Below are 17384 nucleotides of genomic sequence, written 5' to 3'. Positions count from 1 at the left end.
CACATTATCATTCCATTTTTATATAAAAGATGAACAATAGTCTTTAATTTTTATTTTTAAAAAAACAGCTGCTGTCTGCTTTTACATGATAATGTGCAGTGTTTCTACAAAATTTGAATTAATTAGTTGTGGCAGTTGCCCCCACCCCCAAAAAATCTTGTCTAAAACAATGTCATTAATCTGGAAAAGCACAAAAAATGAAATAATCAACACAGAATGCCTCCAAATTATGAAATAACTGCCTCAATTTTAAGACACATTGTTTTTGGTCAGATGGATTTTAATTGGTATTGGCATTTCTGGAGATCTTCCCGGTTTAAAGATTAATACTTTTGCCTCTGAAATCATGTTCTTCAAAAACTATCAAAAAATGAAATAGGATGGGAACTGAATTCTAATTTCCATGAGTATCAGCACACCTCTCATCCAAATGGGATATCTAGAGGATCTCAAAATGTGGTTCCATTCTTACATTGCCAAGAGAAAGCTTGTGTCTCTTTGTGTGCAAGTGTGCATACACATGTCCATTTTTAACCGTCAAATGGTGGGGTGGGGTGGGGTGGGGACTGGAGGAGTCCCAATGTGGTCCTGTAACATGGAAATCTGGGACAAGCAGGTATTTCTAAATGTAAAAGGGGAAGATTCCCCTACTATCACAATCCAGAAGAGGGCAAAATTGTGTTCCTAGAGTTACATGGGGGATAAAAAATAGTTGAGAGAGATTTAAATGGCCAAATACACTTCCACTGACATCTGGGAGATCATGAAATTGATATGAAAAATGATATTCTTATCTCTAACGGTGGGGAAAGGAGCAGAGGAAATCTCATTGTTTTCTTTGGAGCAAGCCCTGTCAGAGATTCTAACTTATTCCAACCATTTCGGAAGCAACGGCATTCCTCTGGCTTGCAAATAAGCCGAAGCATGCAAAACCCAAGAAAACGTGAGTCCCATTCGCCCATCTACATGTCAAGCTTTCTTTCTCCGGATTGGAAGCCTTGAGATCTGTCTGACCAGTTGAGAATGGAGCTAGCTTTAGAGACGACTGGAAAAAACCTTCGCTAAGCTTCCGAATGGCATCCGTGCGACCCCTCTTGTTCCTTAGAGGAGGACCGAAGAGGGTCTTCCCTTCCCCACCCAAAGGTGGCACGTCACTACCCCTCCCCCTTCCCGCTGCCGGCGAAGGCGCCATGAGGACTCCGCTCTACAAGGAAGAAAGCCCGCAGCTCGAGGGACGATCCCAGATCGCAAGGCGAGAGGCACCGACTAAGCACTTACGCTGCTATTGTCGCCTGTCCAATGCACCATCGCTTGGTTGTGAGCCGCGTCACCTTTTAGGACGAAAGAGGTGCTAAACAAGGAAGCCGCCTCCGGGGCTCCCACGGCACGATCTCGCAGGCCCTCCTCCTCCCCCCGCGGGCTGCTCCGTCTCTGGCGGTACAGCCAGTCGTCGGGACGCGCCGCCCGGGAGGCATCCAGCGCAAGCAGCAAGAGCAGCAGCGGCAGCGTTAGCGGCATCCCGAAACTCGAGGCTCCACTTTGCTGGAGAGCTGCTGGCGCCCCGCTCGGCCTCCGCTGCACTGCCGCCGGGCAAAGACAGGAGCCTGGCAGATGAGCGAGCGCGAGGGAGGCTGAGCCCGAGATGGAGGGAGCGTCGCGATGTTGCGCTGCGTGGAAAACAACGTGTCTGAGCCTCCACGCCCAGTTAAGGAGCAGCGCTGCCCTCTGCCGGCGCTCCTTGGTCCGTTTGCTGGGTGCCGAAGAACAGACCAGACGGTGCGCTTGATGCTCCCGTAGCAGGCGAGACTGCGCAATTTAGCCGTGTGAGGAAAACGTGGCCGAGCAACTGTCAGCCCTTGGATAACAACATTTCGCTCACGCGGTCGGTTTGAAGACCTTGAGTGTCACCTTCTGAGAGAGCCCCGCGAATAATCCAAATCGCAACCCCTTTCCAAGGGGCAATCATCGAATGGCAAGGAACATCAAACAACATTCTTCTGATGATACGAACGGGTATTATTTGAACTTGATGGATAATTATGTCCTGAGGGATAATGTAGGGAGGTTACTAGTTCTGGGAAAGATTCAGACTTGGACCCATTTCATTTGTACTGGATTGTTCCTCAAAGCTCAGAATGTCCTAAATGGCTTCCATCTATGATTTCATCCTTTCAACAACCTTCTTTAAAGTAGGGTATGCTGGGAACAGCAGGATTTAGCATTTCGGTTTTCATTTTTGTTGTCAAGCCTGAAAAAAACAACAGCCCTGCAAGATAGAGGTTTCTTCATTCCAGCATTTAGCCTCTTGCTGTAATAAGAGGCAGTCCTGAACTCCCAGCAAAAGAGCAAGTAGAAAATATGATGAAATCAAGGTACCAATCAGAAAGCAATCAACATTATGGCTATTATACACTTCTTTGGTTAAAATACTGAACTCAAGAGCTAGATGACAATAATGATTCATTAAATTAATCTTATTTTTTCTTCCAGCAATCTATTGCAATTGTCATCAATGCACCTTAAAACTCTGAGTAAGAATTGTGCACCATGAATGATATGTTCCTGTGCAACAAAAAACTAAAAAAGAAAAGTGCTGTTCCATAACACAAGTGTAATCTACTACACTACAAGCTACTTTATTTATTCGCAGTTTTTAAATATTCCAACAAGAACCAGTTCTAAGACCATACAAGTCCCATTCTGTGCATCAAAATAAAAATATAACAAAGCCAATGTACTATCATATAACACAATAATATTGCCTATATGAGATCCTATTGGGCTATATCTGTTTTGAATCATGTATTAAATATAATTTATTTCTCCATATTGTTGAATTATTATTGATAAATATTATTGACAATTAATATATTGTAAATAATTATCAGATATCAACTGTTTTTCTCTCTATGACTTTTGTTTTCTGAATTATTCTACTGTCTGTATTCTTAAGGTTTTTTTCCCCTATGCAATCAGTTTCTTGTAGAAGTGCAATATTTACTCTTATCAATCGAATTAAAATACTGTCATTAATACATTACAATTTATCAATTAATTCAATTTTCTAGGTTTGCTTACCATATTAAACCATTAACCATCATATAGGCGAAGTTTATACAGGTAAGTCCTTAACTTATGATCATAAATGAGCTCAAAATTTCTGTTGCTAGCAAGGCAGTTGTTAAGTGAGTTGCATCTCATTTTATGACTTTTGCCAGTTAAGCAAATCGCTGCAGTTGTTAAGTGAATCACGCAGTTGTTAAGCAAATCTATCATTCCCCATTGACTTTGCTTGTTGGAAGCTGGTTGAGATTACAAACAATGATCACATACGCTGGGACAGTGCAGCTGTTGTAAATACCTGTTAGCTAGTGCCTGGATTTTGATCATGTGACCATGAGGAGACTGCAAAAGTTGTAAGTGTGAAAGTCACTTTTTTCAGTGTTGGTGTAACTTTGAACAGTCACTAAACAAATGGTTGTGAGTCAAGGATTACCTGTATACTGTAGATTGCTAAACTAAAATGTGATTCTTCCTGGCTCTGGTTTCTAGCCATTTTCTTTTATTACTTGTCTATTTCCTCCTTAAAATAGTTTTGTTCCTGATTTGTATATTTATGCAAATAATTTTCCCAAAATTTAATGATTCTCTCCTTTTATTTCTGGACTACACCATTTTAGATGCATGCGGGTGGTTTTAGGGAGTAAAATCGCTACCTGGATACTACTAAAATGCTTGTGTGTTTGATACTTTGTAACTTTCAGTTAGGGAAAATAATGCATCATAGGGCAATACTTTGTCAACAAAGGTACATCAAATGAGGTCTAGGACAACTAGCTCACTGCTTCCAGCTTACCACTGCCAAATTGCAACTGCCAATTAATTGCCTCCAAGTCTCTGCAGAACTCCACACAGCCAACTCACCATGGGGACAACTTGCTGTCGGTGGCTGGAGAAAGACCCCAGGTGGATGGATGGGTGAGTGAGTGGGTGGGCAGAGTGCAGACCTGGTGTCTGGGGCTTCCCATTTTCACACACCCCTGCTGCTGCTGCCACCACACTGAACTCCAGATTGAAGAGGCTGGGGACAGTGGCAGCAGCAGTGGGTGGGGCAGGCAGCGGCAGCAGCCAGGGATGTTCCATTTGCACACCCCCACTGCCACTGTCACTGCCCCAAGCTCCAGGCTGAAAAGGCCAGGGACAGTGGCATGTGGAGCAGGCAGCAGGGAGGTGGCAGAGCCAGGAGCATCCCATTTTCGCACATGTCCCGGCAGTCTCACTGCTGCTGACCTCTGGGTCGAAGAGGTTAGGGACAGTGGTGGATGGGGTAGGGAAGCAGCGGCAGTCAGGGGGGCATCCCATTTTCACCTACACACCACCACAGCCGTCCCCAATCTCTTTGGCCTGGAGCTCCACATGGCAACAGTGACAGCAGCAGCAGTGGGGTGTGTGAAAATGGGATGCCCCCAGCCACTCCCTCCTACCCACCCATTGCCGCTGTCCCTGATCTCTTCAGTCCAGAGTTCAGCACAGCAGCAGCCTTGGTGTATGAAAATGGGACGCATCTGGCTGCTGCCATCTCCCCTCCCTGTCCACTGCCACTACTATCCCCAGCCTCTTCAGCCTGGAGCTCAATGGTGGCAGCAACCAGGGTTGTGTGTCAAAATGGGAAGTCTTTGGTGCGACTGCTGCTCTATCCTTTGCCCACCTGCTCATTTGCCCGACTGCTCAGCTCTGCCTCTGGCTGGCCGTAGTGAGCTGTCCTTGTGTAGTTGTCCTGTGGCAACTTGGAGGCAAGTGAATTGGCAGAGGTGACTTAGCAGCGGCAAGCTAGTGGCAGTGAGTTGATCATGCCAAGCTGGCCACAGCGAATTGTCCCATTCTGCCTCAAATAGGCTTATTTATGGAATGCTGGGATCCAGTATTCCAGAGGGAATGAAATTTGGGTGATTTTTTTGCTATGCTGCTGCTATGTAACACTGCTGCCACACTGCCAAGGTCAGCTGCAATTATGTGATCCTCACTTTCAACATTCCTGACAGTTTTTCACAAGTCAATTAGGAACCTGGAAGGGATTATAATTGTTGGGAAAAAGTCAATGCAGAAATGTTCCAGTGCATTTACTTGCTCTTTCCATCTCTTGGCAGCTGACACTTTCCGGTCTGCTGGGAAGGTAAGGGAAGAGTGGGGAGGAACAGGGATAAAGGATGGGGAAAAGGGAAGATGGAAAGGATGGGGGGAAGGATGGAAGGAACAGAAAGGGAAGGGAAGGAGGAAAAAAGGGAGATAGGAAGGAACAGGGAGAAAGAAAGACAGCGGGGGAGGTAGGAAGATAGATTTCTATTGATTGATTACATTAACCATTAGGAATTTTCTTAGTTCTAGGTTGCTTCTCTCTTTGGTTAGTTTCCATCCATTGTTTCTTCTTGTGTTTTGGTGCTTTGGAAAATAGTTTGACTCCCTCGTCTTTGTAGGAGCCCCTCAAATATTGGAACACTACTATCATGTCTTCCTAGTCCTTTCTTTCATTAGACTAGATTCTTGTAACCATTCTTCGTATGTTTTAGCTTCCAGTTTCTTAATCATTCTTTTTGTTGGAAGAAATATCCAGCTGGTTCAGTTCCAAGGCGGAAGAAAGGCATTGGAGACAAAATGGATGCTGATTGGAAAGAGGGTCTATTATGAGCTACCCAGATCTCTTTATCTCTTAAATGCTGACATCTGCTGTGGGCTATTAAGGAAGGTGAGGGCTGCTTTCCAAGAGCATATTTCTCCATTTCTCATCCAGAGAAATATAATATTCTGCCTTTTTAATATTTCTCAAAACATTTCATTCTTCTAGGAGAGGGTTGGGTGCTTTCTACATTGTAATTATTCTTAATAAGATCTGACCTGGAAATGACCAGTTTACATGAATTAGGATATTAACTGCCCTTGGGCCTTGCAAGTCCAGTAGGTTGAGTCAGAATCATGGCCAAACTAATCTAGAAGTCCCCGAGAATAAGTTAAATAGTACAAGAATAAGTTAACTGGAACTACAAGATCTAGATTATAAAAATGAGAATATCCATTAAATGGTAGAAACGTTTTCAATACAGGTAATCAACTTACAACAGTTGGTTTAGTGACCGTTCAAAGTTAGAACGGCACTGAAATATGTGACTTGGGACCATTTTTCACACTTATGACCATTGCATAAGTGTGAAGCATTTGAGCATTCACATGATCAAAATTCAGATGCTTGCCAAATGATTCATATTTATGATGGTTGCAGTATCCTGGGGTCATGTGATCCCCTTTTGCAACCTTCTGACAAGCAAAGTCAATGGGGAAGCCAGATGCACTTAACCAGGTTACTAACTGATCAATTGCAGTGATTCATTTAACAACTGTGGCAAGAAAAGTTGTAAAGTGAGGCAAAATTAACTTAACAAATGTCTCACTTAACAGTAGAAATGTTGGGCTCAATTGTGGTCCTAAGTCGAAGACTACCTGTACCTCATTTGCTTGCTGTCATCCAGTTTTAGGCATGACTTCTTTCCCATATATCAAAAAATGAAAGAAAACTTCAGGCTAACCTTGCCTTTTGGTTTGCAGGCAGGCTGATAAAAAGTGAAGTTAGAAGTCTCTTCCAGCTGCATTGAAGGAGGTATTTTCATCCCACCCTTCCAATTGATTGGGAGAGATGAAATGAGAGCAATAATAGGTAAGAGAAGCTAAACCTTTTGCTAATGTTTTGTTTTGTTAAATATTTTAAAAAGTCAAGAGTGTAGCCACCTCAGGGATGATTGCCCCCATCCAATCAGAAATGACACTCTGACATGGGATCATTGAGCAAGTCAGGTATCCAAAGTTCAGACCAGATGTAGCTATGATTAATGTTTGTCATGTAAATTTAACCATAAAGTGACTTAAATTTAGTATCTGAACCAGCTTTTTCAGAAAATTATTGCTAAACTTCACGTAGCCCTTGTCCGATATTGGCTAGATTTGCAGCATATAGTAGCTAAGGACTAATGAATTAGTATTTATTCGCCCCTTGTGATTGTTCTGACTCTCTGAGTAGAAACCCGGGCAGACGGTCAGTTTGGTACAAGAGAGCCAGATTAAGCATGTTAGTTAAGGCAGCAGGCTGGAAACCAGAAGACGGCAAAGCCAACTCTTGAGCGACCTTGGGTCAGTCACTCAACTCCCTCAACCCTTTAGGGAAGAGGCAGTGGCAAATCGCTTTAGAAATCTTGCCAAGAAAACTGGAAGAATTAGAGTCCAGGTAGCCGCCAGGAGCGACACGCATATGCATTTGAAAAAGAAAGAAACCCAGGCACCTAAAGTATCATTCTGTTAATTTTGACTTTGTACGATGCGGAAGAACCGACATTGTCTTCTTAATTCGTAGGGAAATGAAGCTGCTACGCAACTGTGACTCCGCCGGCAAAGTCTACTTTATCTCCTTAAAACGAAACCTCTTAAGCTGCAGGAGACGACCGCGTGCTCTTCGTGGCACGTGGTTTCAAGGACGCTCCTAATTGGCTAAGTGAGCCGCCAAGTACGACAGCTGCACCCTCTGATTTGTCCGGGTCAGTTTCCGTTGGAAGTTAAGCGGAAGGGACTCAGGTGGAGGCATGGCGGCGGTTGTGGTGTGCGGTGCTCGGCGGCTAGCGGGTCGAGCGGCTTTTCTCTTGTCAGGGGCTTCGCGGCGGTAAGAGGGAGAAGATGGAGGGGGCGCTTCTCTTTTCCTGGCAGGGGAGCACGGCCGGCAAACGCCGAGCGAATATACCCAGCGTCTCTTTTCGAGCTGGGCCCTCTCGCTCTTTAGGAAAAGCGAGCTAGGCAAGGGAAGCGGGGACAGCTTCCAACCAAATAAAGACCTCTGGAGGAATTGGAGCTGGGAGAGTGTTGTGCTGAGAAAGCCGGGAGGAACGGCGAGGGAGGTGGCCGGGTTTAGAAAGGTCCGACCTCTAAGAGTGAGGAAACGTGGGTTTTCGAGCTGGGCCATCTTCTGGCGAAGGTGGGAGGGATGATGTGACCATCCCTGTTTTTGCTTTTCGGGTTTTCTCGACTTCGAGGGAGAATATCTCTTTAAGTTTTTGAAAAGCTTGTGTGTATCAGGAAGTGCTATTTACTAAATCTCTTCAAAACTTAATTTAAAAGTTCCAAAAAGCAAGCAAAAGGTAGTATTTTAGCCTAGCGGGCAAGCCAGTCTTACGGATTACTTCTTTCTCTTTCCACTTTCTTTTCAGTAAAAAAGAAAAATCGGGCAGTAAAATTATGAGGTAAACATAATTTTATTGGAAAAAGTAGGAAAAAGTAGATAATTTTTAAAAAATATCCCTGACTGTATGTAAGCAGGAAATTAAATAGCAGTTTGCTAATCATAATGAAAGGACTTGAATCTTCATACCATATAATAGTAGCTTTTAATAACTGTTGTTGAGCTTTATTGAGTAAAGTAAATAAAATACAGAACTGTGAAATAAGATGGAATGGGCCAAGGAGTGGATTGAAATAAAGTTTTTGATTCAAAAGCTTATTAACTTAAAACTAAGTTAAAAGTTGCCTGATTTATATTTTAAGGATTAACCTCCTGTTTGTTTTAGCATTATGTTAAAGTATTACACCAAAAGCTAAAATCATTCTTCCTGTTTTCTTATTTTCAAAAGCCTCCTAAAGTGGGTCATAATCACATAAAAAAGGAAAGCTGGACAAGGTGGATTTGATTTAAATCATGTCAATTTAAATCACGATTTAAATCATGATTTAAAACTAGTAAAAAGGCTTTGATTTAAATCAACTTGATTTAAATCATAATTTTAAAAAGCAACTGTCATCTCTGACCACTATGGCTCCTCTGACCTGTTGTTGACTCAATGGCAGTCCCAATATTGCAGAATATATAGCCTCATGCTACATAACTAAGTTCCATTTCATGATGAATAAACTAAATTATTAATGTATCTTAAATAGAAAACTATATTTAGATATATTTTTACTCCAAAAGCATTTTATTAAAATAAATTTGATAACAAATTTAAAAAATCTGATTTTTTAAATTTATTTTTTAAATCAATTTTTATCCACCCTGAAGCTGGAGATTACCAATGAGAGGCTGGAATCAGGCTGGAATAATGTCCACTTTTGCTAAAATAGGCATGGTATTTGAATAATGGAACAATTCAGCTCCCTGGAATGGAACTGAACTAACCTTTTGAAATAGAATGATGGTTGTTGGACTAGAATAAAAGCTGCTAGAATCATGTTGGGATCTACAGTGGTTATGATAACCTGTCATAGAAAAGTGCTTTTATAGACAATATGAAAATAGGTTTAATGTTAATATTAAACCTTGTTTTAATAGTCAAATAAAGGACAACTAATTGTTTGATTGCCACAAAAGGACACTTGTTGATCTGAAAAGCAGACCCTGCACATCCAAGAAACAAGTGATGATGATGAAAGGACTAATTTTATTTTAATACAAGGATAAGTGACCTCCCAGAGAGACTTAGTTTGTATGCCATTGGCAAAAAACACATTAGTTAAGTGGTTTGGAATCAGAGTGTGTTAAGCAGCATATTATCAGTTTTTCTAATACAAAAACTTTTTTCTTTCTCTTAAATATTCTGGATTTGTGTGCACTCATATTCCTAATTTTTTTAGAATTTTGCTGATTCCGATCTTGTTTTAGATCTACTCAACTGCTTTGCACAATGACCCAGGAGAAAAGCACTGGACCAAATTTGGAAGAAGAACAAAGTCAGAGCCAGAATGAACAAAAACCCAATTCTTGCTCTGATACAAATATATTAACAGAGGAAAAGACTAAACTGGAACAACAATTAAAGGAAATAACTGTAAGAATTTTAAATTATTTATTGTAGGGAAAGCAATTTTTTGTAGCCTAGTGAAACTGAATCACATGTCACAGGATATGTTCATTTTTATAAAGCTAAAAGTGGGCATAGCTAACTAGCAATGGTAGCTTAACAAAAGATAAACTGGTGATATTACTCTTTACCTCCATTCCCTTCAACATCATCTTGATCTACTTTGGGGCAGATGAACAGCTTTCCAAATGTTAATCTGCAATCTCGCAGGGTTTTTTTTATGGAAAATTGGTTGCGAGGACTAGAATCATTCTTGGGAATAGGGTCTCCTGCTTAAGCAGCGGGTTTGACTAGAATACCTCCAAAGTCCCTTTCAATTCTCTTATTCTGTAATACTGTAATAAGGATGATACTGAAGGTTGAACCTGTTGGGGATCATGCCTGTTTTTTTTTTATAATAAAATACTAAAAATCAGGTATGATAGAGATGTATGTGTGTAGTTAGCCTACTTTCTGCTCCTAATTTTAGTGAATTGTAGAAATGTACAGGTAATCTTTGCTTAAGACCATAATTGAGCCTAGCAATTACAATCATAAGTCATGATGGTCATAAAGTGAGTCATGTGATTTTACGATTCTTTGCGGTGGTTAAATGAACATGGTTGTTAAGCAAACCCATTGTTTACTATGGGTGGCTTTCTATCTGGGATGGTCCTCTTCCAGTGAATATGCAGCTTTGGGAGGGACACAAATGGAGTGGTGATGCAGGAAGGAGATACTCGCCTAGCCAGCTAGATCAACTCTGGCAATCAATAGGGTGACAGATGTTGCAGCCAGATGGCCCTCACATCCACAATGGTCAGTTTTGCTGGGAACCAGAAGTAAATTCCAGTTTTCAATAAAAATGTCATAATTTGCAGTCATGTGACCAAGGAACATTGCAAATGTAGTTGCTGAGTGCCCAAAATACAGTCATATGATTGGGGGAGACGGGAGTGGCCATTAGTACTAGGTTATAAGTACCTATTGGGAAACCATTGTAACTTCAAATGATTACTAAGTGACCAGGCGTAAGTTAAAAACTACCTGTAAATTTATTTTTCTCAGTGGTGTATCAAAGTCTCAATCAAAATATAAATATTAGATTTTAATATGAATAAGTTAAGATTGTTAATGAAGAATCAGAGTTCTTGAAGACAATTTAATGCTTTATACATAGTCCTCCACTTACCACCATAATTGGGAATGGAACTTCTGTCGCTAAGTGATGCAATCATTAAGTGACTTATGCCTGTTTTTACAATTTTTTTTATCATAGTCCTTAAGCAAATCATGCTGCTTCTTTTTAAGCGAATCCAGCTTTTGCCATTGACTGCTTGTCATAGCTCCCCTGGAAATGTCACAAATGAAACCCCAGAATGCTACAACTGTCATAAATACATGCTGGTTGCCATGAAGTGCCTGAATTTTGATCATGTGACTGCACCAACACTATGTAATCATAAATGTGTGGACTAGTCATAATGCTGTTGTAATTGAATGGTTGTAAAATGGTCTCAAATTGAAGATTATCTGTATCATGATTAAAAACTAATTCCAATGCCACAGAAAGCTGTTACCCATTGCTTCCAGTTTTAAACAAAGGAGGATATACAGGAGTGCCCGGACAATCTGCTAAGTAACTCTGGACAACAGGCTCACATCTGACTTTGTCTTTTGGGAACAAATAGAATTTTTAGTTTATGTGAATAAGAATTTGAATTAATGATTAGTCACAGTGCAAACTAAAATTTGTGATGATTCTAAAAATCATTTAGCAATAGAGTTCCTGGTCCAAATTATGGTTAACTGAGGACTGCCTATATCTCTGCAGTTAGGGTGAGTTTTTATACAGATAATTTTCAACTGTCAGCCATTTATCCAGCAATTGAAGTTACAATGATTTTAAATGAATTGTGGTTATGACTGGTTCTCAGAGCTCCAGCTTTTCCAGCACCCACAGTCATGTGATTGCCATTTGTAACCTTTCCTGCTGGCTTCCCAAGAAAATAAATGGGGAAGTTGACAGGGAACATCACAAGTCATTCGAGTAAGTCTCCTCCACGAACCTTTCTGTGCTTGGAACACACTGGCCACCTATGCATTCCTTCACATCCTCCCCAACTGTACCACACCTCTTGTGTGTATTTTCTCCAATCCTTGCTACAGTTCCCTTGCACCCTCCCAGACTTGCATTGTGTTTTGCGCTCTCATTCCCCAACCCACACTGCACTTTACTCATATCATGCATCCCTTTGCACTCTCCCCAACTCTCACACCTCCCCTTACCCTCTTGCACACACTAGACCCTTGCTACCATCCCCAACCCACACCTTCATGCACCCTCTCTGACCTGCACCTTCTCCGAGCCTTGCCTTTCTTCCCTTTCACCCCCTTACTGTGCCTTACCTGCATCCCTAGGCACCCTCCCCACCCTTTTGTGTGCCTTCCCTGTATTCTTTTGTACCCTTTCCCACCTGGCAGCAGCCACTTAACTGCTTACAAACAGCTGGGATTGCAACTTCCTGCCAGCTTCTCCACTGACTTGGTTTGGGAAGCTGGCAAGATGTTGCCTTACCTCATGGGATCATGGGATTTATTTTAACAGCAGCAAATGGGAATGTAGGAATTGCAGGAGTTCTAGTCGCCAGGGTGGATTTGATTTAAATCGGGTTGATTTAAATCACAATTTAAATCATGATTTAAATCACTAGTAAAAAGGCTTGATTTAAATCAACTCGATTTAAATCATAATTTTTAAAGAGCAACTGTCATCTCTGCTACTCCTTTGACCCACTGTTGACTCACCGATAGTCCCAGTGTTGCAGAATATACAGCCTCATGCTACATAACTAAGCTCCATTTCATGCTGAATAAACTAAATTATTTATGTATCTTAAATAGAAAACTATCTTACGATAGATTTTTACCCCAAAAGTTTTTTATTAATAGATTTGATAAAAATTAAAAAAATCCGATTTAAATTTTAAAAAAATCTGATTTTTTTTATTTTTTTTAAAAAAATCTTTGATTTTTATCCACAACATAAATTGCCAACATAAATTGAAGATCACCTATATTATGCTAAGTGGCGACAAATGATTTTAATGAATGTTAAATCAAATCAACCAAAAACTCATAGATCAACCATAAAGTCAAAATTGGCCATAAACTATAACTTGGTGTGCGCAAAATAAAGCAACAGATTATTCCATGCAATATAACAAGTGATTTTTTATGTCTCTCCCATCATCCTATTTAATATACAAGTTGCTGCAGTAATAGTTTTATATTTTAGCCAGGTGTGACCAGTACACCTAACTAGCAGTATTCACACTATATCCTAAGTCACAACAAAGGATTAATGAAAACATATGCATGCTTGTAATTCATTAACTAGGATTGAAAGTTTAGCATGTCATCTGGACTTATAGTAACACATATTTGGGACTTCCAAAATAATCAGAATAAAATACAATTAAAAACCTCACTCTGATAAGTTAAATGGATATCAATGAGGATGGTATGAGCAAGGAGTGCTATAATTTGTCTCTTATGTTTCATCTTGTGTCACTATACTTCTTTTTCTGTTTTAGGATAAATATAAACGTGCTCTGGCAGATGCAGAAAATCTGCGGCAGAGAACTCAGAAATTGGTAGAAGAAGCAAAGTTATATGGTACATACACATTTTGCTTTTTGGGATTAGAATGCAGATGCAAGCCCGAACATTTTAAATTTTACAGATTTTAACTAGATTTTGAATGTTCTCTGTAAATTGTTAATGGTGGTCCATGGTTTTACAACCAATTATAGTTATAAAATACACCATAGTTACTAGTGGTTTTTTTAAAATTCATGTAGTGATCATTGATTAAAACTGTCCATTTAGTTTTCTCCTGGGACTGTTATCAATGCTTGATTTTCTTTTGTTTGGGTTTTGTAAGAATGGGAAACAAAAAGATGTGAGGGGCTGGATTCTTTATTTGAAAAAAAATGATAGGAAATCATTTCAGACGATAAAGACTTTGTCTTCTGAGATGACAAGCTGTATTTGTCATATAACCTGTAGCAAACATCACCTGGTATTCTACAGAAGAAAAAACAGTGCAGCTATTTTACCATATAGAAGCTCTATTATAATTTGGAGCTAATAATGAGTCTGGAAATACTTAAATGGCTGGTAATGTTCTCATAAATTTAATGTAGTTTTTAAAAATACCCATTGATTGGATCTATATTTAAAAAGTCATACCTACGTCCCACTGAAATGAAGGTACTTAAATAGTTATGATAAACTTGTTCTGATGTGCAGCATGATCATGATTCATTCTGGATCTAGCTGATTCTCAGCTTCAATTTATTATAGTAAAATGCATTTTCAAATGCCATTTTTGCATGTGGTTGAAATATTTATCTTTAAGGATTGACTATTTTACTATGGTTTTGCACTTTAGGAATTCAGAGTTTCTGCAAGGACTTACTGGAAGTTGCTGATGTTCTAGAAAAAGCAACCGAGTCTGTTCCCAAAGAAGAACTTAAAGATGAAAACCCCCATTTGAAAAATCTTTATGAAGGTCTTGCCATGACTGAAGTTCAAATACAGAAAGTATTCAGAAAACATGGATTGGTGAAATTGAATCCTCTCGGAGCCAAGTTTGATCCTTATGAACATGAAGCATTGTTTCATGTCCCCACAGAAGGGAAAGAACCGGGCACTATAGCTTTAGTATCAAAGGTTGGCTATAAATTGCATAGCCGTACTTTAAGGCCTGCATTGGTAGCTGTTGTGAAGGAACAATAGCAGTCTAATCTGAAAGAATTAATAAGCATCACATAGATACTAGTTAGATTTCTTAATAATGCTCCATTATATAGAGGTGATTCACCAAATGAGTTGGGATACAGAGAAAAATAATGGATGGATGATAAAGCATATAAAGTAATGTAAAAGTGTTTTTAAATGAATGTATATAATGTGGAGAGAATGCAAACTACTAACATAAATTACAACATCAAATTATACATAGTACCTTTTCATTAATGTAAGTCCTCAAGGATAATTATTTAATAACCGAGCAATAAGAATGCCATACAGGTTATTTCCACATTGAAATCTTTTGAACTGTTGGTGTCATGTTGTTTATGCTTCTATTCAAGTCCTATCTTTTAAGCTGAGATGGAGCTTTGATGGAACAAAAGGTGGCAAGATATACATACAACCAATAATGCCCTCATTCTATGCATGTAGTGACATTATGGAAATCATTCCTTGTTGATGCCACTTAAATGCTTTAATTCATATAAAGGTGTCTTAAAATAGTATGCTAAAGGAATATGCAATTAGTCTAAATACTGTTAATTGCTTACCTTTGAATTGAAGGTTGTTTTGCATCACTGAGAAGACACTATTGGAAAGAAGCAAAATGAACAGGAGGTGTAGATGACTGACATGCAGCTAAGCTAAATATGAATGCCTTTAAAATTGACTCTTGAGACGGTCAGCTTTCCTATTTAAGAGCACAGCAGCTTGCCTTTCCTTTCTTTCGTGTCATCTCACTGCAATCTTTTTCCTCAATGTTCTTCCCAATGCAGTTGATATTTCTCAATGAAGTTATTATGCCCCATCTCTTTTCTATTTTTTCTGAAGGGTGAGAAATAGGGGTATCATGGACATTTCTTTGTATTAATGGTCTGTATATAAGTAGTTGGTATATGCAGAGGGAAAACAATAATTTTTAACTCTAGTGTCTTATCTTGCATTTAAGTTTGACAATGACAGTAATGAAAGTTCATTATTATAGTTGGCATATTGTTCATATAAATCGTAATAATGAGAGATCACATATGATAAAAGGCACACAAAATAAGGTTTCATGAGAAGAAAGGTACCTGCTACAGGAACAGTGGTATTTGTACTTGTTACTTTATTAGTAAGAAAGTGTTAAATAGAACTGTAATTTGTGACTTTTGTATTCACTGGTGTATGCAATATTTTCCCTGGCCATTGAATTCCATCATAAAATGCAAGCACCAGAAAATGGCAACATATGATCTTTAATGTTAAAATGTTTAGCTATATTGTTGTGTGATAATCTTGGAAGATTTTTGTTATTTTTTTAGATTAAATTGTGCCTGCATGAATTATGTTGCCAGCCCCCATGTGTGCAATAATAAGGTATTTGTGGAAGATACGTAAGATTTGCAGAAAGATATAAATCTATCATTATCGACTGCAAATATATTTTAATATTAGCCTTCTCTTGAATTGTGTATTAAATCAGCATGTGTTAGCAGAAAAAAAAAGACACATGCAAGGAATAGTGAGGAAAAAAGTAATCCTGGAAGCTGTTACTTGTGGCAAAGGTGCTAGTTACTCAGTTATGCATCTGCCATATTTACTTTAAAAAAAACTGCATGTGGATAATACGCATTCAGATTTGAAGAAAGATGCTGTGTTTAAATTGTACATTGTAATTGTTTTGTTGGCTTCTGTTCATTTAGGGATTCACAGATGCATACAATTTATTCTGAACTTTTCCATGCAACCGCATAGTGATTCTGATTTCTACGATTGAGAATACAAGAAACTTTTAATGTTGTAACTCAAAGCACATTTACTAGTAACTAAGTTTCACTGACAAATGAAACACTTATTCTTCTGCTGCACATGTAGTAAATTATGCATTCAAAAGTTTGTTTATGAATAAGCTCAACAAAAAGGTATCGAGACTCATTCTCCAGCAAAGTGAGTAGATCAGAATTACTGTTTTAGTAATGGATATTTTATCAGAATCTTGTCCCAAAAGTGCTTTATCAAGAGGCAACTGGACTGTCTGGTTTTTTCTTTGAAGACGTTTCACTTCTCATCCAAGAAGCTTCTTCAGCGCTTCTTGGATGAGAAGCGAAATGTCTTCAAAGAAAAAACCAGGAAGTCCAGTTGCCTCTTGAAAAAGCACCTTTGGGAGAACCATGACCTGGATGACTTGAGAATCTCCATAGATATCAGCCTATGTATAACTCAGATTGTTCATGCCCAAGATAAAAGAAAAGTGTCCCTCTTTACTTTTTAAGTAGTTTGTAAGGGAGTATGGGAAGCACAGGTATTATAAAGTCCACCAAGAAAGTAAAGACTTGCAGCTACAATGTTGAAAAAAGTAGCAGGAAAGAAAATACAATCTGATGAATTTTGTAAACTGATACATTGCTAAAACATCTTGAGGCACACAAAGCATCATACACTATTCACACTTTGTGATCATGTGTTATATCCATGTGTAGCCTAGTAATATGTATGTTTCCTATTTGGGGATTCTTGCCCAAGACTGGGAAAGTGTGTTTAAACAAGTGTTGTATTTGTAAACCTGAAGACCACCACCACCACCACCACCATCAAAGTCACAAGCAATGTAGAGTTGCTTAAGAATCTTGTGTCAGTATATACCAATTATATTCTCATAAACTCGTATCATTCCCATTTTTTCAGTTGATACTTATATTTAAATAAAACCACACAAAGATT

The 17384-nt window shown here is 39.2% G+C and overlaps 2 protein-coding genes across 4 annotated transcripts in view; one reads left to right on the top strand and one right to left on the bottom strand.

Annotated features, from left to right (window-relative positions):
- Positions 1 to 1708, bottom strand: part of SORCS2 (sortilin related VPS10 domain containing receptor 2) — a 138930-nt gene extending 137222 nt beyond the window's left edge. For both annotated transcript variants that reach the window (XM_034411719.3, XM_034411720.3), the window contains exon 1: positions 1279 to 1708. In XM_034411719.3, coding sequence (XP_034267610.1) covers positions 1279 to 1518 — 240 coding nt within the window. In that variant the 5' untranslated portion in view covers positions 1519 to 1708. The remainder of the gene's footprint in view (positions 1 to 1278) is intronic.
- A 5855-nt stretch (positions 1709 to 7563) lies between these two features.
- Positions 7564 to 17380, top strand: GRPEL1 (GrpE like 1, mitochondrial). Of its 2 annotated transcripts, none has more exons than XM_034411722.3 (4): positions 7564 to 7699; positions 9686 to 9851; positions 13460 to 13541; positions 14320 to 17380. In XM_034411722.3, the coding sequence occupies exons 1-4, from the start codon at positions 7623 to 7625 to the stop codon at positions 14664 to 14666; spliced, it is 672 nt and encodes a 223-aa protein (XP_034267613.1). In that variant the 5' UTR covers positions 7564 to 7622; the 3' UTR covers positions 14667 to 17380. The 2 variants fall into 2 exon arrangements, with proteins under 2 accessions (XP_034267613.1, XP_034267614.1); XM_034411723.3 differs by lacking the exon at positions 7564 to 7699 and adding an exon at positions 8246 to 8273 and having other exon boundaries at positions 14320 to 16006.
- Positions 17381 to 17384: the final 4 nt, after the last annotated feature.

Source organism: Pantherophis guttatus, chromosome 3 (assembly GCF_059756535.1).
Source record: "Pantherophis guttatus breed Tessera chromosome 3, ASM5975653v1, whole genome shotgun sequence".
Lineage (NCBI taxonomy): Eukaryota > Metazoa > Chordata > Lepidosauria > Squamata > Colubridae > Pantherophis > Pantherophis guttatus.
Note: the sequence above shows the minus strand (reverse complement) of the source record. Positions and strands in the feature narration are given on the sequence as shown.

Coding starts and splice junctions, on each gene's coding strand:
- GRPEL1 (XM_034411722.3), top strand. CDS start 7,623: ATGGCGGCGGTTGTGGTGTGCGGTGCTCGGCGGCTAGCGGGTCGAGCG. Junction 7,700..9,685: donor TTGTCAGGGGCTTCGCGGCG/GTAAGAGGGAGA, acceptor ATCTTGTTTTAG/ATCTACTCAACTGCTTTGCA. Junction 9,852..13,459: donor AACAATTAAAGGAAATAACT/GTAAGAATTTTA, acceptor TTTCTGTTTTAG/GATAAATATAAACGTGCTCT.